The sequence below is a fragment of the Ostrinia furnacalis genome, unplaced genomic scaffold (assembly GCF_004193835.3).
Source record: "Ostrinia furnacalis isolate ACB-3 unplaced genomic scaffold, ASM419383v2 OfSCF1803, whole genome shotgun sequence".
Lineage (NCBI taxonomy): Eukaryota > Metazoa > Arthropoda > Insecta > Lepidoptera > Crambidae > Ostrinia > Ostrinia furnacalis.
In genome coordinates, this window is record NW_021132042.1 from 681,518 (window position 1) to 705,203 (window position 23,686).

A 23,686-nucleotide genomic window follows, 5' to 3' on the forward strand; every position below is an offset into this window, starting at 1 on the left:
CTAAAAAGACAATTATGTAAATTATGATCTCTGTGACCTTATAATATGGAACTTTAATTGATATTATTTATTAAAATAAAATATGTATGTAATTTGATTTATTTTCTTTTGTACAATATAAATACATATCAAGATGATATTTCACAATCCCACTGCTTATAGCTATGACTAAAACTTTATTTTCTTGGGTTTTTTTACTGATTCAATTGTTGATGTTTTCGTTTGCACTCCAATATCTTCAATATTGCTATCTTCCAATGTGTGCAGTTTTATAGATGAATCTTCTTTTTTATCTTTAACCTGAAAAGAAAAGAATGAAATTATAACTTTGATAGATCCTAAAACTTGAACCTAATTTTATGGAACATTATCAACAAACTTACAGTTGGACAGTCCTTCCTCAGATGTGTTACATCTCCACACAATTTACAGCTACCTCCATTAGGGTATAAACCTTTGGGATTGTCAGGACACTGCCTTGCAATATGGCCCTGAAAAAAAAAGTTTTATAAATATTTAGAAAAATATAGATCAATGATGTAATCAAAACATCAGTTGCCAAATACTTACTGGTTCTTTACAAATGAAACAGGTAGCAAACTTAAATTCTGTATCTTTATGCACTTTGCAGTCAAACTGCTTGTGCTCTGTGGAGCCACACTTAAAGCAAACTCCTTCTGGTGCATCCACCCCAGGTATTTTAGATTTCAACTCGGGACAGTCTGACAGATTGTGTCCTCCTTTCCTGCAGTTATAACACACTTCTCTCTTCATCCTAGCAAGAGCTTTCTCAGCCCGTCTCCTTTCTAATTTCATAGTCCTTTGAACTTCACTCTTAGGTATTCCTTTATTTATCATATTCTTTTTCAACTCTTGCAAACGTTCAGCGTCCTTCTTCATGACAGGAAAGCCATCGAATCTAACCAATTCAACTTCTTTTCCATTGATGATAAGTTGGAAACTGTGGTCATTAATTTCTTTCCTCCTGACTGGTTTACCATTGACAAGATTTTTGGGCTTTTTCTTTTTTTGTTGTTTCATGTTGTGTTGATTGTTGGGGACAGGGCCCTTCTGACTCTGAATAGGAGATTTAGTTTGGTTGTTTTGTAATTCATCTGGTTTATTACTTGGGGCAGTTTTATTTTTTTTATTTTTCTTTTTACTTGAAAGCTTATTGTTAGTCTGTAAGTTGTCTTCATTGGCAGCATTTGTCTCTGAGGATTCATTTTTAACTGTATTTTCTGTATTATCTTGCTCTTTGGAATTCTTTTTCTTATTTTTTTTCTTCTTTGGTGGAGTAGGCACTTCTTTTCCACTTGTGATATCACTAGATTGTATCTCAGTATTAATATCCTGATTTACTGTAGCAGAATCTGCTTGGTTATTAGGTTTATTCTTTTTTTTCTTCTTCTGTGAAGGCTTGCTAACAACTGTATCAGCACCATCATTTAATGTTGTTTGGAGCGCTTCTACCTTTTTCTTCTTCCTTGGAGGTTGATCGGTTTGTTGGTTTTTAGGTGCATCTGGAAAGTCACACCATGTGGCCTTTTTCTTTTGAACTTTTTGTTCTTTCAGGAAGTTTTGATAGTTTTCTATTCGTTGATTTTCAGCCTAAAATTAAAACAAAATTAATTGAATAGGAATGTATGTAGTCTGAAACTTAATTAAGAAGATTTTTAAGTAAACTTACTAGCAAATAGACATTGTCTAGTAAATACAGACTAAACAAATAGACATTTGAAGATTATGTACCTCTGCTCGCTTTTTGCTTTCTTCGTTTTCTTTTTTGGATTGTAACAACTGTTCCTTCATCACCTCCCATGGCGTGCTGTCTTCAGGGGCTTTTTCATTAGAGGACTTGGAACCTTTTGCACGAGCAAAGCGAGTCATAGTTTTAAAACTTAAATGTCTTTCAAAATTAAGTTAATATACTTTGTTACACTGAAAAATGTCTACATGAAATTAATTTCACAACATCATAACCTCTTCAATGACATACATGCCGTTTGTGACACTTTTGACAATGACATGTTGACATTGACAAGTAAACACTTTACTTCCAAAGATAGTATAAGACCATAGAGTATAGTACTTATACCAAAAGGACCAAAAATATACCTACGTTCGCCGCACCTTTACAAGTGAATTTAATAAATAATAATTCAACATTTTTTTTTAAATTTACTTTACATAGAAAGTTACAAGTTTAACGTAGGTCGTTAATTTTATTTAAATTAATTTAAGACAACTTGCAATTTTACGCGGAAGTGGCTGTCTCTTTGTTCATACTTTGTTCTCAAATAATAGGTGTTGCTGTCATAGAGGATCGCTGATGTAAATTGCAAATATTTTGCGAGCCCCGATTACGGTAACTTTTAACGTCTACAATCCAGACGCGTTTCTGATTCTGCGATACGATTGGTCAAAACAGCTGACGTACGCTGTTGAACGACCAATCGTATCGCAGAATCGAGAAGCGTGTCTGGATTGGAAACGTTAAAAGTTACCGTAGTCCGTAATTGGTGGCAGCCACAAAACATTGCGATATTAATCCGCAGATTAGCAAAGATTATGGCAAAGATGATTCAATAAAATAGAGATTATACCGCGCCACGCCGAATTTATGAGTCGGTCAAAATCAAAAATATTTTATTCAATTTTAGACCAGCACTGGTGGCACCCTTAGATTATTTTTTTATTCTAAGGTGCCACCTAAGAACGTCAGAAACAAAACATTTTCAAGAGGAGGTGGATTTAAGCTGATAGGGCAGATGTACCAGTTTTGATTATCTTTATTATTTTTACACCCCTCTATTTTACCACTTTACATTTTAATTAATATGCAGCATATTATGAAATTTAAAAAAAAAATTATAAATTATCTCGTGTTGATTCATCTGACTATTAATATAAGAAATCATTTTATTTTGTCTTAAGTGGCCAAAAAAGGTTCAGTGACCACAAAGTGAGCATTTACCCTATACTATTAGTTTGACATTTGGATAATCACTAAATAAAAAATAAAATTAATTTTTAAAATTATTTTTTAGCGTGTAACTTAGCTTCTATTAATTTAACCCAGTTATCAAATTGCACATTATCTTCTTCCGTTAGTTCGTCACAAAAGTTATCAATATCTTCTTCGTTAATTTGTTCTTCATCATTTTCTTGTGTATTTTGCTTCTTGGATTTTTTAGTTTTCTTGGTTGGTTGTTCAGATCCACTAGCAACCACTTGTGGTGCATCATCAACAAATCTTATTTTTGTTGGTTTTATAGAAATAGTTTTTTCCTGCGCAACTGATTTTATATCATCTGTAACTTCAACACTTTTTTTTAATTTGTTTTTACTTTTATTTCTTTTCCTATTTGTGTTCTGGTTGTCTTCATTTTGTGTCGTTTCGCTTACACAAATATCTTCGGTGCTTTCAATTTCATTTAAATGTTCTTTTTTAGCTTTTTTTACATTCTTGCAGACTTCTTCTGGCACAGTTTCATTGTTGCATGTATCTAGTATATTCGCATCAGACTTCTTTTTCTTATGATGTTCCTCCGGAAGACTGCTTTTCTTTCCTCTTTTACCCATTCTCCTAAAACATAAATAAGTAGATGAATAATAATACCAGTACTTATTATTATTCTGTGATAATACTAATAATAATGATGGTAGCCTTAACATTGGGAGAATCCATTCAATTATTAAATTATTAAAAGCATTGCCCCTCCCTACCATCTTCATTTAAATAAGTATGTGACCACGAGGCTAATCAATACACACTATGTCATAGTCTTTATCTTAATTTAGCTAAAGAAATAATATCGGCGCGCGCGCATGGGTGACTTTTATCACCGCGACAGTGTCTTTTTGCTTTTCTAAAACAGATATTAATACTTAAATTATTACGGATAATACCAGTCGTAATTTTATACTAGGATTCGTTAGTTTGTAAACTTATTGGATTTTATAGCCCTAATTTTTACACACACCATAAATATAAAAACCCAACATATAAATAAGTTATCTTGTATCTGCGAAGTCTCTTTGAACTTTCTGACAACGCCCCTTCAGTAACTCCCGTGCACGATATATTATGCAACCAAGTTCATTGCAAATTAAAGACTAATAAACTTGTGTAATATTTTCTGCATTCCTTTTTGTTTTACCAGCTAAATTGATTACGGAAATAATTAAAATGAGATTTAGATTTCTTCTGAAGAGTAATTCTTTTAAGTTTCAACGAAATATTAATTAATAGGTAGTTGGTCAAGTTAATAAGTAGTTGGTCAAGGTTAATACTTGACCAACTACCTATATATCTATATAAATAAAAATGAATTGATGTACGTTAGTCTGATTATAACTCGAGAACGGCTGGGCCGATTGAGCTGATTTTGGTTTTAAAATGTTTGTCGTAGTCCAGGGTAGGTCTAAACGGTGAGCAAATACGCGCTCGATATTGTTTTTCTGTGACAGACAAATTTCAAGAAAGCTAGTCATTAAATAGTTACAAAATACACAGTCGATCTATAAGAGGAAACGTTAATCACAAAGAAATCTGTTAGCTGTTGCCTTTAAAACTTTACTAATTAGAGAAGACGATCATAATCTTTGATTCCTACTTTCATGTTTGTCTTCATGTCCATCTAATTTTAACATTTGTACCTAACAGCCTAGTAAATTTATAATTAAACAACTTGATGCTCGTAAAATCGGAAAAAGCTCGTAAAGAGACGTGTTTCTGAGACAGACTCTTGACAGTTACGAGGTCAATATTTTTATTTTAATATCTTCACGTCCAAGCTTTTTTTATTAGCACACATTATTGGTGTTTAGATTTTATCAGACAGACAGTACCTATCGAAACAATATTTTCATAAAATGGCTATCGACTATCGGTTGTTTATCATTGTGTACCTACATTATTGAAAGTTATTTATTAGCACTATATCAGTCGATTGTTTAAGCAGTGGCTACTCATATAGATAGGAAAAACAAACCTATCTTTACGTAATAATCGAGGTCGGCCCGCGCGCTCTCGGATAGCGCTCTATTCGACATACCTACGTCGGGCCACCCGCCCGCCACCCACTACTGACGCAGCCAACAACCGCACTCCGCAGTCTAATTGAAATCATTCTGTGTATAATACATATACACCGCGCTAGACTGGCTTACCGGACGCCGCACGTCGCGTCGTTTATCTTTCAACGAGTAAAATAGATTGCTACGGACTAAACTTTGATAAGTGTGCAACATGGCAGAAAAACAATATATCTTGGGCATGGACATTGGCACTACTTCGGTAAAAGTATGTGTTTATGATCCATCTACAAAAGAGTTGGTGGCAAAACAAAATAAGGATACGGCAGCTAATATACCAAGTGATCAGGGCATCGAGGGTAACAAGCAGGATGTTCCAAAAATAGTATCAGCAGTCCACTATTGTGTCTCAAGACTTCCGAGAGATGTCCTACGACATGTTACAAAAATTGGTGTTTGTGGTCAAATGCACGGAGTTTTGCTATGGAAAAACAGGTAATGTAAATAAAAATACATGATAAATACTTGATTGATAAAACCGATTAATACGATATTTTTATAAGTTAATTTATTAGCTATGAAAAAGCAGCTGCACATAGTATTGTTTATTTTTACTATTTTTTTCAGAGCATGGGAGAAAGTTGAAAAAGAAAATGTTGTAATTCGTTTTGAAGCTACAAGAGAAAATATGTCAGCACTTTACACATGGCAAGATACAAGATGCAAGCCAGAGTTTCTAGATTCTTTACCAAAACCCAATTCACACCTGAAATGTTATTCTGGTTATGGATGTGCTACATTGTTGTGGATGCTTAAGCACAAGCCAGACAAACTGAAGAACTTTAACTATGCTGGAACAGTTCAAGACTTTGTGGTGGCTATGCTTTGCGATTTGGAAACACCAATAATGTCTGACCAAAATGCTGCTAGTTGGGGGTATTTTAATACTGAGGATAATAAGTGGAACAGCGAAATATTACAGTCAATTGACTTTCCTGTCGGACTTCTTCCAAATGTTGTCAAAAGTGGCCAATTAGCTGGAAAACTTAGCAGTTCTTGGAATGGCATACCAGAGGGTACACCAGTTGGTGCCGCACTCGGCGACCTTCAGTGTTCGATTTTAGCTACTTTAGAGAACCAACAAGATGCCGTATTAAATATTTCAACCTCAGCACAACTTGCGTTCGTGGTTAAGGGAATTACAGATTTAGGGTGTGCCACTGTCGAACATTTACCGTATTTTAATAATAACAATTTAGTGGTAGCTGCCTCTATAAACGGCGGGAATGTGCTGGCTACATTCGTAAAAATGTTACAGCAATGGATGCTGGAGTTCAGTTTTCCTATTCCTCAATCCAAAGTATGGGAAAAACTTATTGCATTAGGTTTAGAAGCACCACCAACATCAACTATGAGAATTATTCCTCATTTGTTAGGCGAAAGACATAGCCCAACTGCTAAGGCAGCAGTGGAAAATATAGACTTATCTAATATTCAGTTAGGTCATGTATTCAGGGCTCTCTGTGATGGTTTAATTGAAAATCTACATGTTATGATGCCAAAAGAAATTCTAAACAATGCTAAAATTAAAAGGATTGTTGGGAATGGCTCAGGATTGTCCAGAAATCCGGTTTTACAAAGAGCTGTAGAACATTACTACAGTTTACCTCTAGAATTCACTTCAGGAGGTGATGCTGCTAAAGGAGCTGCTATAGCAGTTGCATAACTTAGCAGCAAAATGAACACAGAATAAGAAATATTGTACCTAGTGCATAGACAAGCACAAGCCCAATTAAATAAGTACCTACCTACTTTTAATTTAAATAAGATAAAACGTTACCATGGGTCATTCCATCGTTTCGGGTGTTACGTTCGTACACACATATTCAACAATTTCTTGTATTTTGAAATAGTATTTTAATAATATTAGTGCCTTAATCTGTCCGTTTTTAGTTGTTTTATCTAAATAATAAAGTTTGTGCAGCTTAGAATGTAGGATAACGAAAGTATGAGTCGAAAAGTGTGCGTTTCGGGCGTTACGAGATTTTGCCTCTATGTTCTGACTGTTGCTGCATTTACTCGAAATTTAGCGAATTTTCTTAAGGAATCATACCTAAAACTTACAGGACTATGAAAGTATGAAATTTGCAAACCATGTAACATACAATCACTGTTACATAAAACGTTTTACTATTTTTTTATAATTTTTTTCTTTGTTTCGGGTGTTACAATGGTTCTGTTTCGGGTGTTACGAGTACGAAAATTCAATGCGTTTTATCGATATAATCGGTGTTTTACTAATAAAACTTTATACTCCTTATTTTGTAGTACCTAGAGACTAATCTCTAGGTACTACAAAATAAGGAGTACAACAAATAAACACAAATAGAGCGAATTCTGGTTTGAAATTAGGAAGCAGCTTGTCTTAAAAAATATACAAAGTTCAAGTTTAATTTTTCCTCAGAATATAGCTTTTTCTATTGTTTTTGGCTTGAAATAGCATTACTTTAATTTCTTATTACGATATTTAATGGAAATGTCAAACACCGACTTTTTAGCAATACCTTAATTTTAGTGTTAAGTCGACATTTCAAAAATGTCTTAAATAGAGAAATATGACTCCTTTTCCGACGCCAGCGCTAGTGGGAGGTCGAAGAACCCTCACAGTAATACTTTTTGACTTCTCCAAGCAATATACACACATTATCGACATTAAATAAAAATGTAATACCCGAAACGTTTCGGGTGTTACAGTTTTTAATCAAGAAAGAAACATACTAAATTAGTATCATGCTCAGATATTAGTTAGTATTTGAAAATTTTTTTTTGTTTCTACGATGATTTTAATGATTATTATTTCAGTTTAAAATTGATAGTTGGGAACAATTATTTACTTATTTACTTCGGAACACTAAAGACTGCCGATAATCACAGGTAGATAATTCGATAGTAGCGTTTAGTTTCTGCTATGATCGAGTCAATTACGAATCACATTTTTATTTAATTTGCTAAGGGGATATTAAGCGATTAAAATTAACATGAAAAATGTGCCTGCTTTATCGTAATAATAACCGTAATTCTAAATTTCATAGTCATGGTAACTATCCCATTTGTGTATGGCATAAAAATAAGTCATTGATTTCGGCAACTAACTTTTTTGCTTCGTTTCGTTGCTACGTTTGAAATGAAAGATTTTTACAAGCGCAAAAGTATTTTAACGAACTTTTGAATAAACATCATTCCATTAAGGCCACTAAATAAGTACTTACCACCTAAGATTTTTTTATGTTACCAAAAATAAATAAACTTTAATTTTCTGCTTAATTTAATTCCTCAAATAACTAGTAGTAGCCCTAGAATAGCTTGTGTGGCGCCCGATCCGTCGTCCGGCGGCACTCTTGTGTTCGCGGCCAGTGGCCCAACGGCAGCACAAGCGCAATGGCGGCCATTACGTAAGCTCGTGTGCGTGCGTTTTTGTCGGTGTAGTAGTGAATCAGCTGAACAGGGTGTTGTATTGGGTTGATAAGAAATGAAGTTGTTTCCTTAATTATCTCGGAAACTAGCCTGAATTTTTGGCTCAAACTTTGGGAACGTATTCAGTGTGACGTATACATGCTCCCATTAAACGGAACGTAGCTGATTTAGAAGGACCCTATATTTTATGGTATTTCATATGTAATATACCATTCCTTCACACATTTTTAATGAATTATGGTATTTTAAATGAAATAAAATGATTTTCCGTAGCTTCATAATTTAATGCACACAATTTATGAAACTATTTAAGTAGAAGTTTTGATATCTTCGAACTAGAAGAAACTATTTCCGATATAAAAGCGAATTTAGAAAATAAATATTATGACGCTTTTAAATGAAACTTCATAAATATCTACTTTATAGGAAAAACCGAAACCAATTTAATTTTATTTTTTTATTTAATCATTATTATTGTTTCGAAAAATTACAAATAGCGGACTTAATTCCATAGGGCAGTCTGTCCACCAGTTGACCTTATGATAATGCAAATAGAATTATAATTATTAAGGACAAACGAAAACCAAACTATAATTATTCTAAATTCTAAAAAAAATTAACATTATTAATTCATAGTAGCTTAAAATTATGTCACTGTACTTGGTATAAAAGTAAAAAAGTTAGGTAAGTAAGATAAGTAGGAAGGTTTTCATTCCAGTAAAGTAAATCCACTTACTTTACTCCTACACAATACCGATTTTAAAAGCCAATTATTTTTAATATAAAAATAATATAACTTCGAAAAAAACTACATTCACGCTTTTTAGTAGATTAAGTCTCAACATATTATTATATTTTCCCATGTTGTGTAAATATTTTTCCTACTAGTTATTCTTTATTAGCTGATCCAAATAACTAAAAAATTAAAATTCATAAAATTCATTTATTTTTGCAAATAGGCTTTAAAAAAGCGCTTTTACACGTCCCAATATTAACCCTACCACTTGTACGTACGTATGTACTTTAGAGACTATACTAATTTATTATACCTAATTATTGTAACACTCAAAATTCAAAAGTGGTTTTGACCAAGGCGTTAGTCAAAATTACTAGGAAGTCATTAAAAATAATTGTAAAGTGTAGTATTTGTGTGATTTGTGCATACAAAATAATGACACCTAAGGACTACAGTAAGGTGAAGTTTTTTCTCTTTATAGCTTTTTCATTTTTTCAATTTTTGATGAAATTGAAATTTGATGACTATCCTAACTTAATTAGGTAATACGTTATTAATTTATAGCATGTTTTTATTTTCTTAAATCATCTTTTAATAATTATCTTTTACCTGACAAATACCTAGTTTCTTCAAATATGAGAAATAATAAAAAGCAACATTACTTTACCCGATGTGGGTAGATTTCATCATTTTATATGTACAAATCACATAAATGTTACACTCTAAAATAGTTTTATTATATATTTTTGATGATTTTTTAGGTTCTTTCGTTTGTTCCAAACGCACATACTTAAATGCTATAAGAAACGTCTATAAAATTTACCTTCACAGTTATTTTAATATCCTCACTGTGTATATTTTTAAAATATTTGTTTAGATAATCTAAGGGCGTAAAGGACAAATTATTCAGACTTGGATATGAAAATGTAAGGTTGTATAGGACAATAGATATACTACATGTACATTATACGCCCAAAAATTTGTGTTTACTTAAAAAATCAAATGGTATTTACATCCCAATTTTCACGATGAATTCTGTTTAGCTTATCAAATATGATGGGTCGTAAAGGCACTTTTTTTGGGAATTTCGACAAACTAAATATACAGATCGATAGAGAATTAAATTCTGAGTAAAACTGTATAAATAACTCATTTTCGGTATTTTGTCCTTTACGACCTTTGAGCCCAGAGGTATCGATATTTAGTTTTTCACCCTCGGTAACATTTGTCATGGAATGACCCCATTGTGGAACTTGTCAATTCACAAACCATTAGGCTGCCTTTACCACACAATAATATTTCAAAGTAAGAGTTAAGGATTAGGTAAGTAGGTTATAGATTTTATTGTTATTGTTATCCAATACATTAGTAGTTATAAAATTGATGATATGCATAGGCTTTAAAAAAACTATAAAATAGTTGTGACCAACATATTAATGAAAATCATTAAAAAACATAAGATATTAGGTCAGGAGTCATTGAAAACAAACAAGCATGATACATAAGATTCACATGGGATGGGACTGCTCAGAGGAAGTGAGATATAAAATCAATTATATGAATGTAGACCAATGACTTGAGCTTTAAAAAAGCTTTTTTAATCGGTACCATGTAAGCACTTTTATCTACTTATATCATTTGTGATATATATAAACGTTAATATAGCCATATTATACTAACATTATGAAATATTTTATTAGTTTAATTTCTATTTTATTTATTTTACTCCGATGAATTTAGCTTTTAGGGAAAGGTTATAAAATATTAGTATTGGCACAATGCTAAAAAAAATTAAGTCAAAGAATAAGTTGCCACCTGCCTGTAGGTATGTTACATTAATCTGCCACTTGTTTTAATTAATTAAAATAGTGCATAGTGACTGCCTTGGTAAGATAGAGGTAAGTACAAAATTAAACTGTTGATAATTTTTAACTTAATGCAGTGCAGAAAAAGATTAATGATTGCTTATTAGCACACAAGAATATTAAAATTATTCAACTATGATTAAAAGTATTCTTTTGACGTACATAACAATTACAAACAAATTTTACTTACCCTTTATTTTAGTAAATAATTAGTAATACTACTAATACTACTTCTTCAAGTTTTCAACCAATGTTATTATTTTATGGTTTTGAGCTGTGGTTTTGAGGTTATTTTTTGGTTTTGGTTAGGTTATTCACAGATAATCAAATCAATCAACACATTCAACAATCAAAACAATGAGACCGTAGATAATATAATCTGTAGGAGTGAGAAGGAGACGGAGAAGAATTTTGATTACTGAAGTTATAGGGTAAATGCACACATTCCGACATACGCTACGGAAATCGCATTTCGGTATTTTCGGTGAAATATTGCTTACAAAAAATGTTGAATGTTGGCATGTTTTTGTTGCTAGTGTGAGACAAAACACGCGCTAGAGACCCGGCTATAAAGTTTATCATTTAGCCGTAGACAGAGAAAAGCTATCATCATTCAAACATTTTTAAATAAACCTAGATAAAAAGAAATTCTCGAAAAAAAAATTTTTTTTCCGCGTGTTCAATCATATTGATCAATTAGATTATAACATCTGTGGATCACCTTTCAGTATAGTTCCAAAATACTGGACTGTCCTGTCGATGACATTGACAGTGGGGCGCCACCGTCAATACCGGATCGCTGGTTCAGATTTTTGCCATGTTGGAAACTGTGTTGGAAACCATATAGTTGAACGATGGTAGCGCCCCCCTGTCATTGAGTTTGGTGGGACAGTTCAGCGTGGGTCATCTATAAACAGCTGATTGTCATTTTTGACATATGACATAACTGTCAAAGTAACTTCAAGTTGGAATTTTATCTACGTGATGATTTAATTAATTCTCCTCTTTTTACTTAAAATGACACCGTTATAATATTCAAACCGAACCTCGAAGCTGTTCTTTATCTATTAAGAATATAAATTTGTGAACCAACGTACATTAGGTGTCGGTATAATGGATATTCCAGCTGCGGAAGGAAATCTGTTGGAGCAACCTAAGGAGGAGACAATTCCAGTCCGTAACCCACTAATTAAGATGCGGACGTACGTGCTGGCGTTGCGGCCGTGGTCGCTGAGCGCGAGCCTGCTGCCGACGCTGCTGGGCGCGGCGCTGGCGTACCGGCTGCCGGGCGACAGCGCCTTCAGCTGGCCCGCGCTGCTGCTCACGCTGTGCACCGTCATCCCTGTGCACGGCGCGGGAAACGTCGTCAACACATACTTCGACTTCGTCAAAGGAATTGATAACCGCAAATCGGACGATAGAACTTTAGTTGATCACATACTCAGTATTGATGAAGTGGTTTCGTTGGGCGCAATATTGTACTTGGGCGGATGCGTGTTTTTTGTTCCGCTAGTGATGCTTTCTCCGGCACGAATGGAACATTTGGCTTTAGTGTACTTTGGTGGGTTATCATCTTCTTTTCTTTACACAGGTGGCATTGGATTGAAATATATAGCCCTCGGAGACATTCTAGTGCTTGTAATATTTGGACCTGTGTCTGTAGTGTTTGCGTTTTTGGTTCAAACTGGAAGAGTAGATTGGCCAATAATCTACTATGCTATACCATTGGCATTAAACACGGAAGCAATTTTACACAGCAACAACACGAGGGATTTGGAAACTGATTGTAAAGCTGAAATAGTTACTTTAGCAATATTGATTGGAAGAACATCTTCCTATTTACTGTATGCATTTTTACTATTCACTCCATACATAATGTTTGTAGTTGCATCTGTGCGTTGTTCATTTTGGTTTTTACTTCCAATGTTGACATTACCTAGAGCTTTTGAAATTGAAAGAAGGTTTAGAAGCCCTGATACAATGAGATGTGTTCCAAGACAAACTGCTAGGCTCAACTTTTACTTTGGAATGCTGTATGTAATTTCATGTCTTTTTGGTAGCAGGCTTCCATTTCTTCTACGGTAAAAGTAAATTGTAAGTTGTGGCAATCTGTACTTACGAAATAATTGTTGCATAATGATTGTATTAGTTGTCTTTTGAGGCTGGTGGAATCTCAAATATTGCTATATGGTGTATGTGTGCACATAATTGTTTAGTATGAGCTTGACTATTTCTAAAATAGTGTCCTTTCTCTCTTTTTTATGGTTGTGCTTTATTCATCTAATTATGTAAGGGGGTTTTCTATTTAAATCGAGTATTCCATAAAAAATAGAGTATTCTAGATTTATGTATTGAATACAAATTAAGGATAAGTCATCATACATTATATTTTTTAAGGCGTGTACCAAACATATCAATGGTGAATAGAGAGCATAAATAATTTAGTTTTGTGTTAATGTTCTTGTTAGCTTGACTTGTATTAACATTATTCATGTGTAGTTGAGGTATTGATAGGCAGCTGCTGATAGCCTTTTATACTCATGTAAAGCATAAAATATAGAAATGTGTCTTATGTTCATTGCTTTACAGTAGCAAATAGTTCAGTAACCTGATTTGAATCTGGTTACGAAAATTCTACACATGGATACAATAACTACCTCCTATTTTAAGTTTAAGATTATATTGTTAAGGGAAGAAAGTTTCACATGAAAAATGACTTGTTCGTGATATATTGCGCACATTTGATTGAATCTGGATATAAGTATGGATGAATTGACAATAATTTATTTTAAGTGTTTACATTGGTTTAAAGCAAATATATATTTAATATTTATATTCCATATTTTTATTTAAACTGCCCTAAAAGTACGTTATTATTTATCATTGACTGTGCCTATATGAACTCATTCTAGATAAGTATAATATAACAGATAAGTAAGATAAGTCTATTAAGAAATATATCATACAACAGCTATGTGCGGTAATGCTGGGGATATAATTAGATAAGTAATTAAATAGAAATAACTCCATTAATATTATTACTTTTTATTGACATATTAACATAAGAGACCTCTAGCATATAATCTTCATAATATAAAGATAAATACAAGTCAAATTATACTATACAAGTGAGACCATGTAATTTTAAAGAAATGGACTTATTTAGGAATGCCTGTACTAATTCAATATGTTGACAGACTTGGCAGTGACTGGATAAATTTTAATAATTGAGATTTGGTAATGCAGAGACTTTATAATTAATTACAATATAATTGTGATTATGCTAATGATAATACAATTATTATTTCGATATTAATTTCAGCTAACAAGTGAGAAACAAAATATTTTAAATGAACTAACATAAAGGAACAAATCACATAATCGATAATATGTAATGTATAGTTATTAAAATAATGTTGGCTAAAGTATTCTAAACATAATATCACTATATATGTGAATAGTTTATCAAATTCATAAAATAAATTCATTTATCTACTCTTTCCATTTTGCACAAAAATAAAATGTCTAAAACATTCCATAAACACCTAAATGTTTAAAGTATACCATTAGTTAAACTAATGCGGGGCTACAGCTACAACAGATGACTTGCGTGCGATTACCGCAGAGAGAATATCAAATGCAAGAAGACAATGTTCCGTGTCATCACGTATGTAGATGGTGTTCATTTGGGGTCAATCTTCTTTACGAGCACCTAATCACGGGCAATCTTACATTTAGGCCACTTCATTATTACTTGTTGTGATGTCGAAAATAGAGTTCTTACTTTTATGTAAGATATTTCTTTTATACATTGAAATGTGATAATTTTGATTTCAAGTGTGGATTAAAATGCTGCCAAATGAACGCTAAAATTATAACATCACAGAAAAATTGAGTGTTATGCATAATAACATTAATAATTTAAAGAGTTTTTAAAGTAAGGCGGATCGGCGGCACTGTGCAGCTATGTGAACCAACACGCGGGGAACAAACGATTAGTATCTTCGAGTCATGCTTTGTTACGGATCGCCTCGTAACCTTCGTTTTCAACTGCACACTACAACATACTTAGAATAATCTCACATTCATGCGCGTGGACAATAGTCCATTTAAAATGCTGGATATATCCAGATTTTAGTCTTTATATATGTTCTAGACTATATACATCAGACTTAATCGTTGGCTTAGTGTTTATGATGTCGATCCCCTCTTTTCACGTTGCCATTGACTGATCCTCTCTTTCAGTTCGGTCGCTGCAAAGTAAAGAGAGAAATCAATTAATAATTAAACTACCAAATAATAATAATAATAAAATCTTTATTTAAGCAAGACAGAATGACACTCAATGCACTAGAAGATAAAGTGCACTTTAAATTACAGCGTTGTAATAGTTTGAACATGTTACCTGGACGCAGTTGGTCTTCCGAGAGCGGCTGCCGGTTGAAAGGGTCCGTGGCGCTGTTGAGTAGGTGCCGCAGGATCACCGACCGGTCCATGACCTGCCATCACACGATCAAATTCATTATACTGAACCGTTAATTAATACCGTAAAACGTTCTAACTTAGTCATCAGTCCTTGCAACCGAATAAAAAATACATACAATGATTTCAGAAAAAATGACTTGAGATTGAGATTGCTGATCATAATCTAAAATAATTCTGAGTTCATACAAAATACTTGCATGTCATTATTATTGATTTATTTGTCACGATTCGTAAAGTTATTGACGTCCCCAGTGACACCGCGAGCGATAATAAGGCGAATTTTATAGTAAGAAGCCAAGAAACAGTCCTACTTGTTTATTGAAAGATAATATTTATAATATATAAAGGTAATACCTTTCCAGATGGCAATAATACAGGATCAGTCATTAGTGTGTCCATCAACGGATCCCTGAACTCCTCAGGGGCGTCGGCGTATTCGTCGCTCTTCTGCTGGTTAGATACTGCAAAAAATAAAATGTTGGTTTCACTTAGTCATATTTAGAGATCTAAATACAATTTGCACAATGAGATGATATAAGATTTTAAGACATCTAGGTATTCAAGTTCCTGCAGAACAGTATTTTTTTACATTGTGTTCAGCAGTCGTTTTAAATAAATAATTAAGGAGTTTCTTTCTAAATCTACATAATTAATTACCTGCGATTTGATATGCATTGTCAGCGAGCGCCTTGAAGCGCTCGATCTCGGTGGTTGTCTTGATACAGGATTTGGACAACCTCATAGCGGCCTCTTCAAATAATTCTTTGCGGAAGGATCTCTATAATAAAAAAAAAACAAGTTTTACTGAAAGAGATTAAACTACAATGTCATCTGTTACATTTCGTCGCGTGTCAAAAGGATAACCATAATCTAATCATAGCTTAATCCAACAAATGAAACAGGTGTTTAAAGCTTCAAATACACCAACGCGGCAACGCATGCAGATCACCATCGCCGGCGCGATCAAAGGGAAATGACAGGTCGCGTGAACTGTCACGGGTCGCGCGACCTGTCATTGGCAATTTGCACGCGTTGGTGTGGTTGAAGCATTACTTCACTCAAAGATTAAAAAACCTAATATATTTTGGAAATGTGTCACTTAGGATCGTAAAATGTGGGCGATAAGGTGGTATTTACCTCATCCGCGGCGAGCGCAGCGTGGAACTGCGGCGTGTCGAGGTGCAGGTAGATGTCGACCAGCTGGCTGAGCAGCCGCCTCGGTTCCCACCCGTATTTCTCTGGCCGGCGGACCTGGAAAAAAAAACAGAAAATTCATTCTGTCTTTCTAGTTCGCCTTCCAATGTCTTTTTAATGCAGTGTCCATCCATACAGCGTAGACAGTTGCACGTGATTTGCTTGTTACGTATTTGTGTGTGAGCCGCTGATTCGCAGCTTATATCGAGGGTATGGTCCCTCGACTAATCATTAATTAAATGTACTCCACACCAAAATTTTAACTTATGCTGTGAAGATATGGTCGAAACTTGAAAACCAATGAAAATATATTTTCTTAGGCCTGATGGACGGTTAAATGTAGCTGCGAACTTGTCATTGTCTTAAATGTCTTAGCGACCAATTAGAGTCAAGCTCATAGTTCGCTAATGGGGACACAGCTTTTGAGCATCAGCAACATCATAAGTGGGTATTTTAATACAAAGACTCGGACGAGACGAGGTTCGGATCAGCGTTTCTCGGATCTCGAATCGGCCAGTTGGACATTGAAACTATGACTAGCTTTGGACCAGCAGTCCTTCGATCTCGAATCGGCCAGTTTGATATTGAAACCGTGACGAGCTTCGGACCAGCGGTCCTCGGATCTCGAATCGGCCAGTTGGACATTGAAACCATGACGAGCTTCGGACCAGCGGTCCTCGGATCTCGAATAGGCCAGTTTGACATTGAAACCGTGACGAGGTTCAGACCAGCGGTCGTCGGATCTCGAATCGACCAGTTGGACATTGAAACTGTGACGAGGTTCGGACCAGCGGTCCTCGGATCTCGAATCGGCCAGGCCAATACCTACACCGTTATCCAGCGCTCACCTTGAGGTTCTTGCACTTGGGCCCGCAGAGCTGCTGCAGGTTGAAGTTGAGCATGGAGGCGAGCCGGTCCACCAGCTCGGCGCGCAGGAACGGCTCCTTGATCTCCACCGTCAGGTACTCCAGCATGTCCACCGTCTCCCTGCGGGTACAGTAACGAAGGTAAGCAATCTTGCTTATTAATAATAATATAGCAATGTTGTTGATCTCAACAGTATGTGGCGCCGCTCGCGTCCGCCGCGGTGCCTTCCTGCGGGATGTTGCGGATGCCGATTTTTTTACATCTGCGGATGCGGATTTTTGAAAGCTCACATATAGAAAGTATATTAGTCGCATAAGAAATTGTGAGAGTAGCTTTTATTGGATATTTTATTTAACAATCAGCCTTATCATTGGCTCAAAATATTTCCATGTCACACCAAAAAGAACCCCAAATTGCTAGCACATAAAAAGTCTTTTTCGCGAATTCAATACCCGTAAAAGTTGGAAGTCGCATTTAAATGTGTAATAAATAGGTTGTAAATATTTCATAGTAGCTCACCATGGTGGGAGGAACACAGGTGTGGATCGCTTAGGGCATCATGGCGCAAACACGTTTAATGATTTATTTACAAGAAACAAATGATAGATCACATCAAACGCATTGAATCTTGTCACCGATTTTTTTCGTTCACATTGACATTAACCAATGCAATGAAATGCAATAAACGCGCCATTCTTCGACCCTGCTCTTACATCCGCATCTGCATAAAAATCCGCATTGATCATTGCGGATGCGAATACAGATGTCCAAGTTCGTGCGGATGCTCCGCATTTGCGGATGCGGATATTAGCAACATCCCTGTTCTCGACTGACCTGGCGAGCGTGAGGTAGGAGCGGCACTGGCGCTCGTCCTGCGCCAGCGCCCGCGCGCGCGCCTCGGCCGTGGCGCCGCTCGCGCCCGCCGCGGTGCCTTCCTGCGCCTCGTGGATGCGTTTCAGGTACTAAGGACAAAAATAAACTAGTTGAAACCTCAGCTTAGTGACATCTGTTAACCAATTTGGTAAGAATGGCCCTACAGCGCGCTTAACGTACTGCACTAGCTTAGTGACATCTGTTAACCAATTTGGTAAGAATGGCCCTACAGCACGCTTAACGTACTGCACTAGCTTAGTGACATCTGTTAACCAATTTGGTAAGAATGGCCCTACAGCACGCTTAACGTACTGCACTAGCTTAGTGACATCTGTTAACCAATTTGGTAAGAATGGCCCTACAGCACGCTTAACGTACTGCACTAGCTTAGTGACATCTGTTAACCAATTTGGTAAGAATGGCCCTACAGCACGCTTAACGTACTGCACTAGCTTAGTGACATCTGTTAACCAATTTGGTAAGAATGGCCCTACAGCACGCTTTACGCACTCGTACTGCGCTATAGGTTTAGCGCAGTAGCGCTTAACTCAAATTAATGCCTGAGGTATGGGAGCGGCATGTGAGGGTGTTTTTGGGACGACGAGCGAGACTTCAAATGTGCTCCAGATTTATATGCTCTGTCACATTGTAATATGTCAATGTCACCCTTCCCGTATCGCCAGGCCTGTTCATCTCCGCGAGTTTACATCGAAAACAAAACACGCACGATGGCCCACCTACGGGATACTATTCGACAAGGCCACACATACGAGCGAACATTGACTCACGCACGCGTATTCTTGTGTATGATAGAAGAAAATAAAGAAAATGGTGTACTAAATACTGTGCAGTATTTAACTGCCTAAATAATAATAAAAACACAAAATGTACTTTTTTTAAGTTGCCTCAAGACACTGAGAGGTAAATAAGTAGTTAATATTATCATGATAATAATTCATGCTAAATCATGTATTTCCTCCGCCATTTTCCGCAGTTTGGCACCTCACGTCACATCATTTTACCGTAGTCAGCCCTATAGCTTCGGCGCAGTGCCGATCACTGACGTTTGTCAACAAAGTGGTGCTTGACTCTTGAGACAGGCCAAATTACACCATATTGTTAAAAACATTGAGCATAATTTTTTTTAAATACCTTCGCGAAGTAAAACTTCTGTACGTAGTACTTATTATTATTCTGTGGTATCGTTCACATACCTCAAGCACTGACTGATCATAACATAACTGATGATGACTGATTTTACCTGATGGAAAGTGATGATCAGGCTTAGAATGGATGGGCAAAATGCAAACACTAAAACAATAAACTTACCGTAAGGCATTCATCTAATAGGAATGTGGTGTCATTCATGAGCATGTTGATAAACTTCACGAACTGGCGGCCCGAGCGCGACTCCTTCACGATAGCCTGGAATATACGCAAACTAGTGTCATAAAACCCTTTTTCATTCAATTCAAATACATGTGAATAGATTTACTAATTAAACATTGGAATTATCAAGTAAAAATACAAACCAGCTGGGCTAGGGCCTAGGATGCGCACCATGATAAAATCTTATTGAAAATTTTAGACGACAAATGTATGGGCTTTTCGTACAAAATCGATAAAATGTCGCGATAAAATCGCTCAAAATCAAAAAATCAAAATTATCTTTATTTGTTTAGACTAATTAAATTAGTTCTTGCAAATCGTCAAATGCTCTTAAGGAGCCTATACATGTCTCATTCTTTTTTTGCCCTACCAGCGCTTCGAGACAAACATTTGGCAAGTGCTGAGAAGAAGCGCCGCAACAAACTCAGTCACCACTGTCTGCCGGTTTAAAAATAAAAAAGTAGGAAGTTACATACATTCAGAAGCAAGTTACTTACCACGCGCTCTAATAGAAGGTGGCCTTTAAGACGCCCATCTAGCACGAGACCGCGTGGCAGTTTTGAATAAATTTCTTTAGTGCCGTGCTAATTTCTAGGTTAATTGTTGCGTTTTGATATCCTGGCGCACATTATCCTGGCGCACATTCTAGGTCTAAATACAGTCACGCAATAAAAACTGACCTGTTTATGAATAGGCCGCTCCCACATGCCCTTCAGGATGATGCTGATGTGGAATCGGATCGTGAACTTGTCGTAAAACTCCGTGCTCTGGCCGGTGGTCTCGATGTCTGTGTAGAACTTCATGAGCGCGCTCGGCAGCGCCGTCTGCGACATGGGGTGGTCCATGAACTTCTCATAGACGTTCTTCAGCTTCAACGGCAGCGACAGGTTGATCACGAACAACACCTCAACTATCTTCGCTACCAGATACGGGTTTTTGATCAAGTGAGAGTTGCAGATGGCGCTGAGCAGCCACGTTATGATCGGGTCCTCAATGTAGTCTGCTACTATCCGTGGGACGTATCTGCAAATGACGAAACCCGTTTATAGTGCGTTACAAATTGACTGATATCTTAAACTAGCGTTTAAACTGGATTCAAGTCATTAAATTTAGAAAAGATGCGGCTCAAATGGAGATCAAATTATCAGCAATTGACATGACCCAGAGAACAGCGATCTCATTGCATCGCATGCATAGTAAGTACATTGTAATTATTATTGGTTCCCAGCGAGGTATGAGATGGAAACGAATAATAATGTACACTGATTGAATGGTGACGAATATAAATTTCTTTCCGATGCATTGACGAAGCTTGTCTAACTAAGTGATGCACCTTTTCCTCGGAGAAATAAAGTGGACTCACTCGGCGCAAAAGAGCATGAATTCGAAGAGATCTTGGGTGTACCACTGCTGGCCGGATATCGCCTCCATGTAGTACGTGAGTCCCACGCAAAACCGCGAATGGATCTGCATCTCATATCTGTCGCGCGATTAGGGGCGTGCCTTGAGGCTCGGACAGCATGCATTCGGACCACGGACGAGCTTACAGAACCCCAATTTTAGACCCCAGGACTTTTGCATCGCATAATCGAATGTGAAAAGATATTTTGCATAACTCACTAGGCATAACATGAATCCTAGTTTATTTCTAAAAAAATTCAAGTCGCGTAATAGGATGATGTGTTAGTCTTGTTATTCTTTAGCATGACTTTGAAGCATAATTAATGTTATGTTATAATTATTATATTAGTACCCATTGTGCATATTTCGAAAGCTTGTTCTGGCAGATTAGTGACTACCTAAACACGAAACATTGAATCGTATTCTACGTAGACCGATTTAGATGCTGAGTGTAGCGAGTGAGAACAGACAAGCCAAGCGAGTCACCGACGGCCCGAGCGAAGGGTGCGAAGCGAGACAAGATGCGTACATGTAGCATGCCTGCTTGCCGATTAATGTCAGTATTATAGTATTTACTGTATTAAGAATAGATTCGAGCCTATGATAGGTCCAAACATTGTTTCAACAGATCACAGACTTGAATCTTGAGTTTGAATCGAGTTAGTTTCGCTTTATATGGTAGTGTGTATGTGTGGTAATAGTTAGACAAAGGTGAGATGAATGCGCTAGCTTTTTTCCTTATTAGTTAGATAAAAATAGATAACAAAATGATATAATTTTTTTATCTGATAGATTCGATTACACATAATTTTCATAATATTGTATAATGATAAAGTAATTTAAAACATTATGACGTACATTAGTAAATGATGAAGCAGATTAAAAATAAGATATAAGGAAGTAAGAAATAACGATTAATTGATATGTAGAATCAAAAACTAACGTCAAAAATTAACGATGTTTAGTGATGATAAATCGATTCAAATTTGGAGAATTGCTTGCAGTCCGAGCCTCAGAGCGAACGGTCACGATTGCCTTACTGCAGTTACTACTGTTGATCCTAAATCCCAACTGGATTTGTAGTATTCATCATCATTGCTCAGGACTTCCACTCTTAAACAAAGGCCTCCTCAAAACGTGTCGAGATGTCTTAACTATGTATTTGACACTGGCCATTGTGCAAACTGCACGAAGCTATAGTCTGGCTTGCACACTCACTGCGGCTGCCCGTCGCACAGTCGCGACAGTAATATAATTACGCGCGAGCGATAAGGATGGGTAGCTTGGGGTCATTGGACAAAATTCTACGTGCTCACAGACCGGGCTTTACACAAAGGTCTCCTCAAACATGTCGACATGCCTAACCATGTACTTGACACTGGCCATTGTGCAAACCGCACGAAGCTACAATAAAATAAAAATAAAAACAAATGCCAAATGAGTTGACTCGCGGACTTCTTGGCGGGAATCTGAAGCGTCATGTTAGCGGTTTTGTTTTATTTCCTCAAATTTGTGTGTGGGCGACTATTAATGTGTAATAATGGTGGATTATTAACCATTGAGTGTTCGTGAACGTGCATGAGTGTGGGCAAGTGAAGCAAAACAGTGCATCGTGATTCTTCTGGTTCTCTCAAGTTGTCCATAGGAAGTCTCAGTGAAGCACCACAACTTTACTGAGACTCAAAGGGTGGGAAGGGGTATCATCTATCATCCTTCATAATATCATTACTTGATATTATTTTGTAACTCGTATCACTTATACAGGGTGTTAGGTAAATGGGTATATGAGACGACACTAGCCCATGTTAACATGGTCATATAAATGGTATGGTGAAGTCAGAAATTTGATATCATCATTTTAATTTTTTTAATTTTCATACAAAATAAATTTTATAAAATGCGATTTGTATGAAAATTAAAATAATTAAAATGAAGACATCAATTTTCTGTGACCATGTTAACATGGGCTAGTGTCGGCTCATATACCCTACCTAACACCCTGTATACTTGAAAATGGCACAAATCAAGTCGACCTCGACGCGTATTGCCAACATCATCAAAAAAGAAAAAGAGTAGACTCACTGGACGGCGAACAGCATGAACTCGGCGATGTCCTCGACGTACCACTCGGGCGTGGCGCGGAAGGCGCCGGCGCGCGGGCCCGTGCCGACGCGCGCCGCCTCCAACTGCGCGGTCAGAAGTGCGCACGCGCTCGCGTAGAACTGCATGCTGCGCCGCATCACGTCGCCGTCCAACAGCGCTGTCTCCGCGCACTGCTTCGACCTGAGAGCGTGCCAATGTACTATCGGTAACAGTTACTGCCCATTGCCGGTCATGCCGTCTCGTTCTATCGCAAAGCATC

The 23,686-nt window shown here is 36.3% G+C and overlaps 5 protein-coding genes across 6 annotated transcripts in view; 2 read left to right on the forward strand and 3 right to left on the reverse strand.

Annotated features, from left to right (window-relative positions):
* Positions 1-89: 89 nt before the first annotated feature.
* Positions 90-2,067, reverse strand: LOC114353761 (uncharacterized). The gene is made up of 4 exons (XM_028305866.1): positions 1,753-2,067; positions 571-1,611; positions 384-491; positions 90-300 (listed from the first exon to the last, which is right to left on the reverse strand). The coding sequence occupies exons 1-4, from the start codon at positions 1,888-1,890 to the stop codon at positions 169-171; spliced, it is 1,419 nt and encodes a 472-aa protein (XP_028161667.1). The 5' UTR covers positions 1,891-2,067; the 3' UTR covers positions 90-168.
* A 959-nt stretch (positions 2,068-3,026) lies between these two features.
* On the reverse strand, positions 3,027-11,532 carry LOC114353755 (uncharacterized). The gene is made up of 2 exons (XM_028305853.1): positions 11,306-11,532; positions 3,027-3,589 (listed from the first exon to the last, which is right to left on the reverse strand). Exon 2 carries the CDS (start codon positions 3,583-3,585, stop codon positions 3,040-3,042), a length of 546 nt encoding a protein of 181 aa, XP_028161654.1. The 5' UTR covers positions 3,586-3,589; positions 11,306-11,532; the 3' UTR covers positions 3,027-3,039.
* On the forward strand, positions 4,557-10,941 carry LOC114353754 (sedoheptulokinase). Its single transcript, XM_028305852.1, has 3 exons — positions 4,557-5,535; positions 5,668-6,883; positions 10,496-10,941. The coding sequence occupies exons 1-2, from the start codon at positions 5,255-5,257 to the stop codon at positions 6,764-6,766; spliced, it is 1,380 nt and encodes a 459-aa protein (XP_028161653.1). The 5' UTR covers positions 4,557-5,254; the 3' UTR covers positions 6,767-6,883; positions 10,496-10,941.
* Positions 11,533-12,069: 537 nt separating the features above from the next.
* Positions 12,070-13,959, forward strand: heix (UbiA prenyltransferase domain-containing heix). Its single transcript, XM_028305820.1, has one exon. The coding sequence runs from the start codon at positions 12,229-12,231 to the stop codon at positions 13,198-13,200; it is 972 nt and encodes a 323-aa protein (XP_028161621.1). The 5' UTR covers positions 12,070-12,228; the 3' UTR covers positions 13,201-13,959.
* Positions 13,960-14,925: 966 nt separating this feature from the next.
* Ube4B (Ubiquitination factor E4B) overlaps positions 14,926-23,686 on the reverse strand; it is a 33,876-nt gene continuing 25,115 nt past the window's right edge. Inside the window, exons 10-20 of one of the 2 annotated variants that reach the window (XM_028305818.1) lie at positions 23,407-23,607; positions 21,287-21,403; positions 20,604-20,946; positions 19,864-19,959; positions 18,496-18,623; positions 17,643-17,781; positions 16,738-16,851; positions 16,258-16,378; positions 15,955-16,061; positions 15,521-15,614; positions 14,926-15,368 (exon numbers count right to left, since the gene is read on the reverse strand). In XM_028305818.1, coding sequence (XP_028161619.1) covers positions 15,307-15,368; positions 15,521-15,614; positions 15,955-16,061; positions 16,258-16,378; positions 16,738-16,851; positions 17,643-17,781; positions 18,496-18,623; positions 19,864-19,959; positions 20,604-20,946; positions 21,287-21,403; positions 23,407-23,607 — 1,522 coding nt within the window. In that variant the 3' untranslated portion in view covers positions 14,926-15,306. The remainder of the gene's footprint in view (positions 15,369-15,520; positions 15,615-15,954; positions 16,062-16,257; positions 16,379-16,737; positions 16,852-17,642; positions 17,782-18,495; positions 18,624-19,863; positions 19,960-20,603; positions 20,947-21,286; positions 21,404-23,406; positions 23,608-23,686) is intronic. The other variant, XM_028305819.1, reaches the window with a different exon arrangement.